This window comes from Nylanderia fulva, unplaced genomic scaffold, assembly GCF_048542155.1.
Source record: "Nylanderia fulva isolate GAGA-0341 unplaced genomic scaffold, ASM4854215v1 Scaffold37, whole genome shotgun sequence".
Taxonomy (NCBI): domain Eukaryota; kingdom Metazoa; phylum Arthropoda; class Insecta; order Hymenoptera; family Formicidae; genus Nylanderia; species Nylanderia fulva.
The window spans coordinates 823,695-837,717 of record NW_028190444.1 but is presented as its reverse complement, the minus strand read 5'-3'; the positions used below and the strand labels follow the sequence as shown (position 1 = coordinate 837,717).

The following is a 14,023-nucleotide window of genomic DNA, read 5'->3' as shown; positions in this document are numbered from 1 at the left end:
GAGAATATATTTTATAAGTCATCAGAAGCTAGAAGCTTAGAAAAAAATTAAATTATATGATCTTGATACATAATAGAGTAATATAAAAATATCAAAATCATATAATTTATTACTATCATAAATGCATATACCATATTATTATTTATCACTTCGTTTATTAAGAATCAGTAAGATTATTTTACCGTAAATTAATTAAATCTCCGTAAATTTATTAAAAATGTGATCGCAATTTCATATTTTACATTGACCACATGTTCTGTCAGTTAGACTTCAAGACGATCAAAGTACCAAATTTCTAGATGATACTGCTTTTTTTCATCGTGTGCTTTCATATATGTATATATAAATAATTAACGGTCGCGTCATAGCGTGGCAAATAATTAAATGAGGCAATATTCCGAGAAACTGTAAGTTCGTTATATGGCACGATTAATCATTCAATCTCTGCCCGGCAAAATTTAACACTCACTGGTTGTTATTAGTTACGAAGTTGTGATCTACTTTCCACAATTAAAGCCGGTTAGACATATGTATGTATTCGCATTTCATCAAGTATCGCTGTCATAACAGGTGGAATGTGAAAATCTACGGCTGTCGGAAAGATCGAAGAAATGGATGATCCATTTACGTCAATTATTCGCTACCACGCATCAAAAGCGTTTTAATTCATCAATGACAGACTTTCCTACGCTTACATACTGACAAGAGATTACGTTGCTGATATTATACGATAAAATAAAATCATCTCTTATTTATTCTGCAAACATATGATGGAGAAGTTCGTTTATACACGGATAAAACGAGACGTAAAAATTATTAACATATAAATCATATTTTATTTGTTATAAAAATGAAACGAAAGAACATCCATTTCTTTTTGCATATTGTTGAATGCAGGATATCTTTAAAAGAGCGATTTCTCAGCATATATGTTTATCTTAAAAGGATTAAATCGTGCTGCTGGATGTCTTATTTTATGTCTAATGAGCATCTTACCTTGCGTAATTATATTAGAAAGACGGGCGCAATTACATGGTTGTTCTGCTAGAAATATGAGGAGACAAGATGATATGCTATCCATTACAAATGAGCATCTCGCTGGCGATAATTACACGGGAAGATTTGAACCGTTGATGCTTTGCGAAGTTTTCCTTTCTCAAAGCTAAACTAAAAGTGGTATCGATCTAAAAAAATAAAAACATTTGAATGACATATTGATTTTTTATGTAAAGTAAACTTTTGAAATATTATACGTTGCTTCAGAATATTTTTGACAGAATGGAAAAATTAATTGCGATGAGAAATTATTATGGCGTTTCTTTTTTTTCAGTTTAACAATGAGCTAATTAAAAAAAAAATTTTTTTACATTAATAAATAAATTCAGCATTCTTTTGCACAGAGAGAATTTTTTCTTAATATACAAAATATGTTTGATTAATTTTACTATGTACATATTAATATTTTTTTACTGTGGTAAATATTAATCAGAGAAACTCTTATATAAAATTTTTCTAATATTGTCCCACGATTACCGATAATTTTCAGGCTAAATTCTCTCCGTTTTATAACGCGTGCGCTCAATAAATCAAATCATCTGACTCACGGAGGAATCCTCCGAAATTAAAATAACGTTTTCACGGTACGACATACATAACATCCAACGCACTTTTCCAACTATTATTCTTATTACGAAGAACTAAAAAAATTGTGCCGTTACGAAGGAGGAGGAAACTCGGAAGAGACGTTGCGCAAAGCGTCCTGGATCTCCGTGAGGGTCCAATTTTTCATGGGTTCGTAGGCGATGCCCGATCTCGCATACCACGCGACGTCGCCCTCGACGTTTACCGATTCCATCTCTGTGGTCTGGACGAGAACGAAGAAGACGTCCCGCTTGTCGTTCTCCGCTTTATATTCCACCCGGATCTTGTTGCTCCCAAGGCCACCCTCCACTATGCTCACGTGACCGTTCATATGAATGGAAGCGGCGATCACACAGTTGATGGGTCTGTCCGGAAGTGACGTGTAGGACACCTCTCTGTTGGCGCCACCCGAAATATACCATTTCTGGGTGAATACTTTGATAGATCTGGACTCGGCCTCCTTGTCGATCAATAAATCACCCTGCATCAGCCACCTCGTTCTACAAAGAGAGAAGAGTCTTCAGAGATCTTCAGAGAGGATCTGATAGAACGATTGCGCGGCCGCGTTTCGCAAAAAACCCGTTATGAGGCAAGAGACTTCCTCTCTTCGAGAAGCAAGAAGATATCGGACAGAATTTTGCATCATCTAGATTTCTCCGGCGTTAATCGTGAAATCGCCGGCCGCGGAATGGGTCAAGATGTTTGTTTCGTAAAGGAGGGAGTTCTGATCAGATTGAGGAGAGTGTGATGGTTTCGTTCGAAAGAGATGAGAGATGTTGAAACCCCCTCTTTTACGACTCTCTTCTGATATTAAAATAAAGTGTTTTACATTCTTTTTCAGCAAAATTTAAATTGATCTCTTCACTGTTACAAATTAACTCCAATATTTACTAGAAAGCTCTTTTCTTCTTCATACAAATATTATACTCACGGCTCACTTAATGCAGAATTCGAAAGGTAACAGAAGATTAGAGGTACGAGAAGGTAGATGCGCGTCATCATGGAACTGCTGATGTACGGGACGAGATCTTGAAGTATCAGCTGTCGGCAGATATTATCTTGGCTATACGGGCTGTCTCCTCTTCAATGTTATGACATTATTCGGTGTTCTTGGCCCAATATCATTATCTTGCGCGCGAACTATCCTCTTTGTGAGCTAGACGGTAGTGGAACGTGTACTAAAATTAACGAAGAGAGCACCGTAGCAGACCCTGACGTGGGTTGCTGTTGTGACGATTCCTCCTCCTCCTCTTTTACGCGTCGTTTGCGAGCACGAATATATTCATCATCTTCCTTACATTTGCCTCATTATATAAGAAATCTTTGCCAATTCACACATATCACTTGTACTTGCTATACGCACTCTATTTATGCGAGCTTTGATCTTGACGCAGTTCTATTTTTTTAAGCGAAGATCATGTTTATAATTGATTATATCGTTATGACATAAATCTACGCTTTATTTAATTTGAGATCCAAATTTCATATCATGTTAGCTAATGTATTTAAGCTATTTCACGGTTATTTCACGGCTATTTCACGATGAACCGTAATGTGGCCCCTCGCACAATAGGCATAAGAAATAAAAAATATCAATCAATCGAAAAAGAAGATAGATATTATTCTCTGCTTCTATTAGTGAATATTTTCTATTTCTTATTCCTGATGTACGGTTCATCAGGAATAAGAAATAGAAAATATCAACCAATCGGAAAAGAAGATAGATATTATTCTCTGCTTCTATTAGTGAATATTTTCTATTTCTTATTCCTATTGCCTGTTGCCTGACATTGCGCAAAGGGCTATATATAAATTGTTCGGAAAAAGAAGAAGTTTGAATTTTATGCCACCTTTAAAAGAAATTTTCTTCCCCTTTCAAGCTTTAAGTTCTCAATTAATAAAGAGCAATGCTTTAAATCTACAGCTGATTTTGGAGTTATTTTTTCAATTTATTCGAGAAGCCATGACGTTTCATAATTGAAAGCCAATTAGGGAAGTCATAAGACAATATATTCCAACGCAGAAGAGAATATTCCTATCCAGGAGGACAGATCTGAGCATAAAAGCGGAAACTTCATATAATAACTCCATAAACAGCGCTCGGTTATTAAGTTAATCATAATGCTCAAATCGCCGTTCTTCACGCGACACGGCACTTGTAATTTTCCATGCGCGCGTGCACATTTAACGCCTTAATGTATGTACTTTGGGTTTCTTTCGATAGGATCGTGCATTTGATCCCTCGTAGCGGATCTTGCACGATCGCCGCACGGAAGTGCGGCTATTTCACGATGAACCGCGATATCGCACAATAGGCATCAGAAATAGAAAATATCAACCAATCGGAAAATAAGATAGATATTATTTTTGGCCGATTCTATTTTCTATTTTCTATTCCTTATTCCTATTGCCTGTTGCCTGACATTGTGCCAGGGGCTATAATCACCATCAGCTGGTGAACGCGCTTCGACCCCAAGTTATTAAAGTACAGAGAAAATTTTCTTTTAGAATTTACCCTGAAAATTATGCTAATAGTGGGACAATATGGTATTGAAAGAAATTTACAAGAGTTCCTCTGATTAATATTTATTATAATGAAAATATTAATATCTATATACCACAATAAAATATCAAATAGGCTCGATTAATTTTATTATGTACTACATGTTAATATTTTTCTTGTGGTAAATATTAATTAGATAAACTCTTAAAAATTCTTTTAATATCATATTGTCCCACGATTGCCATGCACAGTAAAATTAATCGAACATATTTTATATCTTATTGTGGTAGATATTAATATTTTTTATTGTCGTAAATATTAATCAGAGACTTTTATAAAATTCTCCCAATACCAGAATTAAAATTTACCCTGAAAATCATGGTAATCGTGGGACAGTTGAAAGAATTTTATAAGAGTTTCTCTGATTAATATTTACCACAATAAAATATCAAATATGTTCGATTAATTTTATTATGTATATATATTAATATTTTTTCTTGCGGTAAATATCAAGCAGAGAAAGTCTTATAAAATTCTTTGAAATATTATATTGTCCCACGATGAACGTGTGTAATTTTCAGGATAAAGTCTAAAAGAAAATTCTCTCCGTGTATGTACATAATATAAAATTAATCGAACATATTTTATATCTTATTGTGATAAATATTAATAATTTTTATTAGCGGTAAATATTAATCAGAGAATCTTATAAAATTCTTCCAATAGCAGAACCAGATATTCACCCTAAAAATCATAGTAATCGTGGAACAGTTGGAAGAATTTTATAAGAATTTCTTTGATTAATATTTACCACAATAAAAATATTAATACATATCTATCATAATAAAATATCAAATATGTTCGATTAATTTTCCTATGTACATATTAATATTTTTTATTGTGGTAAATATTAAATAATTAATAAAATATCTAACCATGTAATTTTCAGGATAAATTCTAAGAGAAAATTCTCTCAGTGTGAAAATTGTCTTTATTTTCTCCAAGTGGAAAAATGTCAACGTGCTGTGTCGCCGATGCATTTATGTATGTCGGAATAAATTACATTCTAGGGATGTAGCTAGACCGGTCCAAGTTTAACGGTCACATATTATCGGCAATTTATCGCGATAAACGACTGACAGCTGATCGATTATCTTTTGTGTACCAATTACTATCTGCGCGCGAATAAAGCCCGAAGAACAGAAACGATTAGGAAAGAGTATCCAACAGCTGGCAATGATGCCGATCTTAAATCTTTGCCGGTGTTTTGCACTCGGTTTATCAATAGAGATCATATCGTTTTGATTCTCTTTAAAAGAATTGAATAAAATATAGTATACAAAAGTATAATCTTAAACTTTTTTTACACTCTCTGATATAATTTAATTAGAAATCTAAATTTCATATTATGCTAATGTATTAAATTTTTAGAAAAAGATTTCTTATGCCTAATAATTACGAGAACTAATAATTAATATAAATTAGAATAAAATTACAGTGAGAAGAGAACAAAAATTTTTTAGTCATTAAGTCGAAATATTGTGACGTGTATTTTTCGATAATACACTATAGATATTTTAATTTTTTTTTCGAGAGCATACATAATGAAAATTGTGAATGTACGAATCCTTTGATTGCCAATCTGAATTATTCCATCTGATTTTGTATAAAATGTTAAGAAATTGAAAAAGATAATAATCGGGAAACATGCAATATCATTCTGAGTGTAAAAAAAACTTATCCATATATCGCAAAATAATCGTCGGAAATAAATTACAACATGATGAATACGATATACGTATATGTTAATTGTATATCTTCTGAGAGTTATAAATCAGAGAAATTTTGCAACAGATTATAAATTCGCGATGTGCGATAATCGAATAGCTGATTATCTTAAGATTAAAAAATAACATTGTTTAAAAATATATTGCATTTTCTTTCTTACAATAAAATTAGCAAAATTTTCTCATTCGTTAAAAAATGCGAAATGATTATAGATCTGGAAACCTTAAAAAAAAAATAAATAAATCTCTCTAATTGTGCGTAACGTCGCGATATCCGTCGAAATCCGTAAAATATAGAAAATCGATGAGGTCGTTCCGAAGAAATGTGAAATCCTCCTTTTCCCGAACCTGGTCACGAACGAGAGAGCTACATCCATCTCAACGACCTCCGGCCACCACTGCGACGATACGGTATTGTTCTTCGCTAAAACTAAAGTGACCGAGTGCCATTTGCCTTTTACGTGCGAGACGGTGCACTCGAACGGTGCGAACAAGCAACGAAAATAACGAAACGTTTTAAACATAATTAAAAATAAATAAAAAATGAGCAAGCTTTAAACTAGAAACGACAAACTAGAAAAAGTAATCCTCGCAAATTGGCGAATTTAATCACGCGATTGCGAATAAGTGCGCAAAATAAAGAGACGGTTCTTCAAGAGACGTGTGTGAGCAGTGTTTTGTGCTTAGATGATTTTAAAAGCTAGATAATGATGAGATAAAAATATGTAAATTCGTTTTGGATAAGATAAAGATGATTTTGTTTTAAATGTATCTAGAGAAAAAATAAAATTATATGGCGATTTATCTAGATAATTTTCTAGATTCTAAACCAAAACTATCTGAGAATTATTCTACATAATTTAGTAAAGATAATACTTTTTTTTCATCTAAGATACAGATATAGATAATACATATTTAAAGTTTTATCTAGAAGATCATCTATATAATTTTATTTAGATAACAGCAGACACTGTGTGTGAGTAATTAATGAATTCTATATTTTCCAATCAACGTGGCAAATCTGGAAAGTGAGCAATGATTCTCGAAATGCTCAAAGTGGAGCAGCAAGAATCAAAATATCGAAATGAAGAAAGTGACTCTTAGAATTAATTATTTTTTAAATTAGGGCGATTTTTTTTAGAAGATGTAATTAATTTTCTAGTCTCTCTTCCTCTTCACAACATAAAACTCAATCAAATATTCTCCCCGAAAAATCCGAAACCTTTTCAAAGCACCATCATCTCAAAATTCGTCAAGTCGATCGATCAAAAATTCATTGTTCGACTCGGTCCTATTTACGCGACTCAAATTACCGATTTTAATACAATATTCCATTCTCGACTCGTCAATCATCGGTCAGCGCGTGACATCCGGATCCCCCTGGGTTGGACACTCGAAGAACTCATCAGAAATGGTGGCCGAGCTGACTGACATTTCCCAGGCGACAGTCGGCGGAAAGGCATCTTCCCAAATCGGTAGCTCGAAACAGCGCAATAAACGACCCAGATGGATCCAGACGGCGACGCGTGAACCGATCTACAGCATCCTGGACAGCGACGACAGCGGGAATAATTTTCCCACGAACGTCCACGGCAGGATTGTGGTGATCAGCGCGATCAGAAACGAGTCTCCGGGTTGGAAAGAAAAATCCAATAAGTCGGGAAACAAGTCGCCGCCAATCCTCGAGGAGGTCGAGGACGAAAACACTCTCTACAGCGTGGTAAAAAAGCCGAAGAAAGTCCGGTTACCTGAAACCTCGTCGTCCGAGGGAACTATTCGACCCGTCGACGAAGTTGACCCGAGTCGGATCGGGGACACCGAGAGGCGACAGCTGGACCTGGAAGACGCGTCCAAGCGAGTCGAGGTGAGAAAGTGGCTCCGTGACACGCCCGGACAGTCTCTGCCAGATCCACCGAAGATGTTCTCCAACCGATCCGAGCTCGAGAATCGCTGGTCCCACCTGGAGAACAACCCGGTGGCGCTGCCCCGAGGAGTGGTGGGCCTCGTGGGGCCCTACAGGATTTATGGGAACGAAACTAGGGAATATGTGCTGCAGGAGGAGGAGCTTGTCGAAGAGGTGCTGGATTCTACGAGCGAAAAAGTGGAGGAGAATCAGGAGGAGGAGAATCGAAACGAGTATCGACAGAGAGCGAAGTGGAGGATCAGGGAGAACGACGAGGAGACTTTAGTGCCGGATATCCGGGATCTGCCGAGTCTGGAAGACTTCGTGGAGATGAAGGACGGGAAGAGGGAGGGTGATGATTGGGGAAACGAGCGAGGATCGCTGACGATGATGGAGAAATCGGGATGTGTCGAGAAGATTCTGTCCGGAAAAGAGGAACGCGCCGTGGATGTACCGGATACAATGATGCCGGTGAAGCAGAAACGGGGTGAGAAAATTACGACGATCGTGAGATCAATATTTTTGATGAATGAATAAGCTGCTTAGCAATCGGTAATTGTCCCGTGATTATGATAAAATAATTTTATTCTTTAAATAAATTCTGGACATGGCATTTGCCCTCTTAAAATCAGTAAAAGAATTATAAATATCCTGGAATTTATTTTCATATTTAATATTCATTCATATATCATATAAAATTATTATTCTTATATAATATAAAATATAATATATAATAATAATAAATAAATAATGTATAATATATAAAAAGAAAATAAAATAATAAAATAAAAAAAATTACATTTAAAAAATTAAGAACAAAAAATAAAAAATTTTAATGTGTCTCCTGAAAAAATCTTGCGGACTATTCTGGACAAATTATGAGAATTGAGAGAAATATATTTATAATCATTATATAAATATGTTCATGAATATATTTATGAAAACATCGTGTATATATTATATATGGTAACATAATTCTAATATTTCAAGAATATTAGAAAAGAAATTATGTAGGAGCGCGTATTACCTTTTAAAAATGTGAAAGGTGCTGACATATAAAAAAGTGTATTACTTTTCCTTTTTTCTTATTATATAAAATCTTAATTAATTTTTGAATATAATTATATCTCAAATTACATTCATGAATATAAATCGATGTAAATCCTAAGATAGTTGTTTATAAAATTAATTTAGTTAAATTAAAAGTTTCCTGAACAAAAAATTAACTCAATTAAAGTTAAGCTAAAATTAAATTAACTCTAGTATTCTCATAAATGTTGTTTTAATATTTTTTAAGTGTTTTTTTACTAATTTTCAAGGTTGGGTAAGTTAATGCTTTTTTAAAACTAAGTTAAGAGTAACTTAGTTTAAAAAAATATTAATGATTTTTTAAAACTAAGTTAAGAGTAACTTAGTTTAAAAAAATATTAATGATTTTTTAAAACTAAGTTAAGTAACTTAGTTAGGAGTAACTTAGTTTAAAAAAAAACTAATAATTTTTAAACTAAGTTAAGTAACTTAAGTAACTTAAACTAAGTAACTTAAATTAAGTTACTCAAGTAACTTAAACTAAGTAACTTAAATTAAGTTACTTAAGTAACTTAAACTAAGTAACTTAAGTAACTTAAACTAAGTTACTTAACTTAGTTTGAAAAAATCATTAGTTTTTTTTAAACTAAGTTACTCTTAACTTACCCAACCCTGAAAATTAGTAAAAAAACTTAATTAATATTGAAACAACATTTATGAGAAGACGGCTTGTTCTCAACGAAGGAAACATTATCAGAAATGTAACTTAGCTGAAGTTTAACTGGCAGAGTGCCATGACAATTTCCGCAATTTGACACAGCCACTCTTCTCGTTTGCGCGCGATGTCTCTATCGCCGGTTGATCTACTTGTGAATTGTAATCGGACGCGAGAGAGGGATATATTATAAGTAGCACCGGCGCATAATTTGTCAAAGTGTGTCGTCTTGTATTCGGTATGCGAGAGACGACACGCACATCTTACGGTATTGTCTGGCAGAAAGGACCCAAATAGCGGTAGATGGTACACCGGGTATGCATACGCATATGCGTTCCTGATACGTGCAAAGTATTTATGAATCGATCATCGATAGGTCAATATTCGTTTGTATTCTGCATCCCTATGCACTTGTTTGTCTACAGTCTCGACCAATATCGTTTTGCATAAACAACCGTGAATTGTCTTGCTCGAATCTAAAATTGGATTCTACAGAATATTTACACGGAGATAATTTTCTCTTAGAATTTATCCTGAAAATCATGCTAATCGTGGGACAATTTGTATTTGGTATTGGAAGAATTTTATAAGAGTTTCTATGATTAAATATTATTTATCAGAATAAAAAGTATTAATATGTACATAGTAAATTTAATCAAACATATATCTTATTGTGATAAATGATAATATTTTTTATTGTGGTAAATATTAATTAGAGAAACTCTTATAAAATTCTTTCAATACCACATTGTCCTACGATTAAAATAATTTTAAATTCTAAGAGAAAATTCTCTGAGAAAAACTGATATATGTGACACCTAAGATAGGATAAACTAAAGATAGCACATTCCCCCAGTTTAAAAATATATCGAAATATCATTGAGCTTTGCTTAGACTTCTCGATGAAACATAGATAAAGTTTATATCCATGGAAGGATTTAAAAAAAAATCAACATGGACATTAAATTAACGGGCCAGTTTAAAAATATATCAAAATATCATTGAGCTTTGATTAGATATCTCGATGAAACATAGATTGAGTTTGTGTCTGTGAAATATTATAGAGAATATTATGTTCAATATGTGTAAAAAATAATGTATTATAAATTAATATTCTTTCTTCTATTATCAATATCATATTCTATTAAGGGGTTAGGCCACTGTAGAAATTTCAAAAAATCGTTTTTTTTTTTTTTTGCTTAAATGATGCTTTAAGATCTTAGAAATAAGAAAAAAAAGGTTTTATAACGGAAACAAATTCCTAAGTGTCATTTTTGGAAGTTACATAAAACTTTAAACGCGTTTTTCTCGAAATCACTTTTTTCAAACTGGGCGACCTCATAACTCCCACAAATCTTGACCGATTTACTTCAAATTTAAACTGTAGCTTCTAAGATACATTTGTCAGCGAACTACGTACGGATTTTACGTTCCGTTGTAAACTTTTTTTTTTACAAACAATTTTGTGCAAAATTTTTCGTCAAAAAATGAAACTTTTTCTTCAAACTTGTGTCATTTTTACAAAAACAATTATTTTTTAATTTCCGTACGTAGTTCGCTAGCTAATGATATAAAGAATTAAAAAAAATTTGGTTTTTTGTTCTACAGCAAAAATTGGAGCAGCTAGTAGGTCGCCCGTAAGGCACTGTCCGAAACGAGTGGTCATCGTTGCAGAGCTCTGTCACCGCCATTTTGTAAAAAAAAAATGCAAAAAAATTTTTTTTATATATTTCGAAGTATGTAAGATTAAGTACTTAAAAAGGATTTTCTATCACTGTTTTTGTTTTATAGTAAAAAATTATCAAAAATAGGCCTTTTTTGGGCGCTCTACAGTGGCCTAACCCCTTAATATTAATAATAAAAAAAATGCATACATATATCAGTAGATAATTCTTCTTCTTTTGCCTAACGAGCAGCAGTATATTCAATCTTATAATTCAATCTTCAGCTGTAAAAAAATCATGGGCATTAACGGTACTTGGCGTTCTCCATATATACTATATATATTATATATATATATATATATATATATATATATATACGTTATTTGATTGTTCAGAAGTTAAAACGGGGCAGAGCGCACAAACGCAGCTTTCTAGTCAAGTCCAGTTCGTTCTTGCTTTCTTTCGAGAGACCTTTCATTATATCTTCGTCCGATATGGTGCACTCTTCGGCACGGCTCGGTATATATATATCACATGAATTGTGCGAGCGACTTTCACCATTTTTACACACCTTTTACAACGTCTCTACTCTACTCGGCTTCGGGTATTTTACGATCGTTACATGTCATCATCATCATCGGCGACTCGATATCTCGCGAACTCTTACTCTTCTTCGTGTTCGCGCCTCCTCGACGATTCGTTTCCTGGTTGACTGACCGAGAAGAGCGTTCTTCTGGTGCGCGAAGCCGAGGCGTTGCGCGTTCGAGCGGATGTTGAGATTTTACATATAGAGGAAATTAGAAAGCATGCATAAGTTAGTTAGCTGCTATAGACCAGTAAGTTATTCCATCCAGGAATTAGAATAGTGATATAACGATTTCGAAGCTCACCGTCGATCTGTCTTTGCCGCAAAAATCCCCGCAATTCTTCTTCTACGTCAGAGTCTAGAGACTCCGAGAGGCGTAAAAATCGCGAGCGGGAGAAAAGACCTCTATTATTCTTGCACATAACTTTTGAGGCCACTCCACTCGGAGCCGCGAATCGTTTTCTCCTCCGTCGAAGAAAGAAAAAAACGCACACTTTATTGCTTTGAAGAAAAGCGCGAAAGCGAGTGAAGGGATGAGATAATTTTTCAATAATATATATATGGTACTTGCTTACGTAAGAATCTGGAAAATGGATTAATTGTTTCAAAACGAGACCTAGGTTAACGAGGAATACTTTCGACAAGCCCCGGCACACAAAATATGAAAGTATGAATATATAAGTTGGATCTCGCGTAATGATATATATCGAGTATTTCATTCATACCTTTAAGTCCGAGATTTGAAATTTTAATAAAAGAAAAGGGAGAAAAGAGAAAGAGAGAGTTAAATTTGATAGTTTATATAAAGCAAATGTGAAACTTCTTTTTTCATAAAATTAAATGAGTGTAAATTATTCTCCGCGAGACTGATGGAAATGTGAGTTTAATTATAACTTGGTTCGCAAACGTTAGGGATAACTGATTAGACGTACACTTACTAAGCATTTAACTTCTCATTCATTAATTAACAGTACATCGAAGAAGCATATAAGTGTACATTTACTATTCCTTCATTAGAAGTGCGTATCCTAGCGTGTCGAGATAAGAAAAAATACAGGGTGTCCAGCAGACTCAATGAAAACAATTCCCTGACTTTTTCAGATTTTCCAAGACCAGAAATTCATTTTTTTCCCTGACTTTTTAGTTTTATTTTTTCCAAATATATAATTTGCATATATCTATATGATAAATCGATTAAATGTTTTAGCTGGGAGTAAAGGAAAAGTTCAGATTTATTTAATAAAAAATTTCAAATTATTGAGACAAATGTAAAATAATGTAAAAAAATCCAGAAAAATAGTAAAATTTCCCGACTTCTCCCTGACAATTCCAGATTTATCAAATTCCCTGACAATATCCGGTTTTCCAGATTTCCCTGACTGCTAGACACCCTGATAATAATCATTCGACAATATGGTATTGGAAGAATTCGATTAAAGTTTCTCCGATTAATATTTACTACAATAAAAAATATTAACATCTATACAATAAAAGATATATGTTTGATTAATTTTACTAGGTACATATTAATATTCTTTATTGCGGTAAATATTGTAATCAGAGAAACTCTTTCCTGACAATTCCATTAAACTTCCAAAATTCCCTGACAATGCCCGGTTTTCCAGATTTCCCTGATCGCTAAACACCCTGCAATAATAAGAATACAAGTATAAGGAGAGAACTCTTCTTGCGGAACACAAATTGATTAATCGACGCAAAATTCAACGTATTTACGGAAGAGGATGAGGACTGTATAAGATACGCGGATACTTCCTCTCGAATCTCCGTAACTTACTTTCGTGTTCTACTCAAAGCAACACCGTGCCCTGACTCCATTAATCGTCGTGCAACATCAATCTGTCAGACATATGACGCCACCGTTACTAAAAGCCTCCTGACAGGCCTCAGTCACTGTTACACATAACTGATTCTTCGCAGTTAGATGATGCAGCTGCATCGCCAAACACAAACCGCCGCCGGTTCAGTACAGTTAACCACTTTTCTCGGCACGCGGTGCTGGTTCAAGCACGGATCAAGACGCACAATTGCATCTGTACGCGAAAATATCCGCACGCATACACGTTCTCTCTGTCTCTGTCTATCTCTCTTTTGCCGGATAACCATACGGTTTCGACCATACTTTTCGACGCAGATGTTCTTCCGTCGAACGACGACTTGCGAGGAATCCTATACCT

At 34.1% G+C, this 14,023-nt stretch overlaps 2 protein-coding genes across 2 annotated transcripts in view; one reads left to right on the top strand and one right to left on the bottom strand.

Moving 5' to 3' along the window:
• Positions 1-135: 135 nt before the first annotated feature.
• Positions 136-2,956, bottom strand: LOC114943400 (uncharacterized). The gene is made up of 2 exons (XM_029319005.2): positions 2,573-2,956; positions 136-2,141 (listed from the first exon to the last, which is right to left on the bottom strand). Exons 1-2 carry the CDS (start codon positions 2,641-2,643, stop codon positions 1,715-1,717), a joined length of 498 nt encoding a protein of 165 aa, XP_029174838.1. The 5' UTR covers positions 2,644-2,956; the 3' UTR covers positions 136-1,714.
• Positions 2,957-6,895: 3,939 nt separating this feature from the next.
• The window catches only part of LOC114943399 (proton channel OtopLc), a 28,356-nt gene continuing 21,228 nt past the window's right edge, over positions 6,896-14,023 (top strand). Inside the window, exon 1 of the mRNA XM_029319003.2 lies at positions 6,896-8,321. Within this exon, the coding sequence (XP_029174836.2) occupies positions 7,343-8,321 (979 nt within the window). The 5' untranslated portion in view covers positions 6,896-7,342. The remainder of the gene's footprint in view (positions 8,322-14,023) is intronic.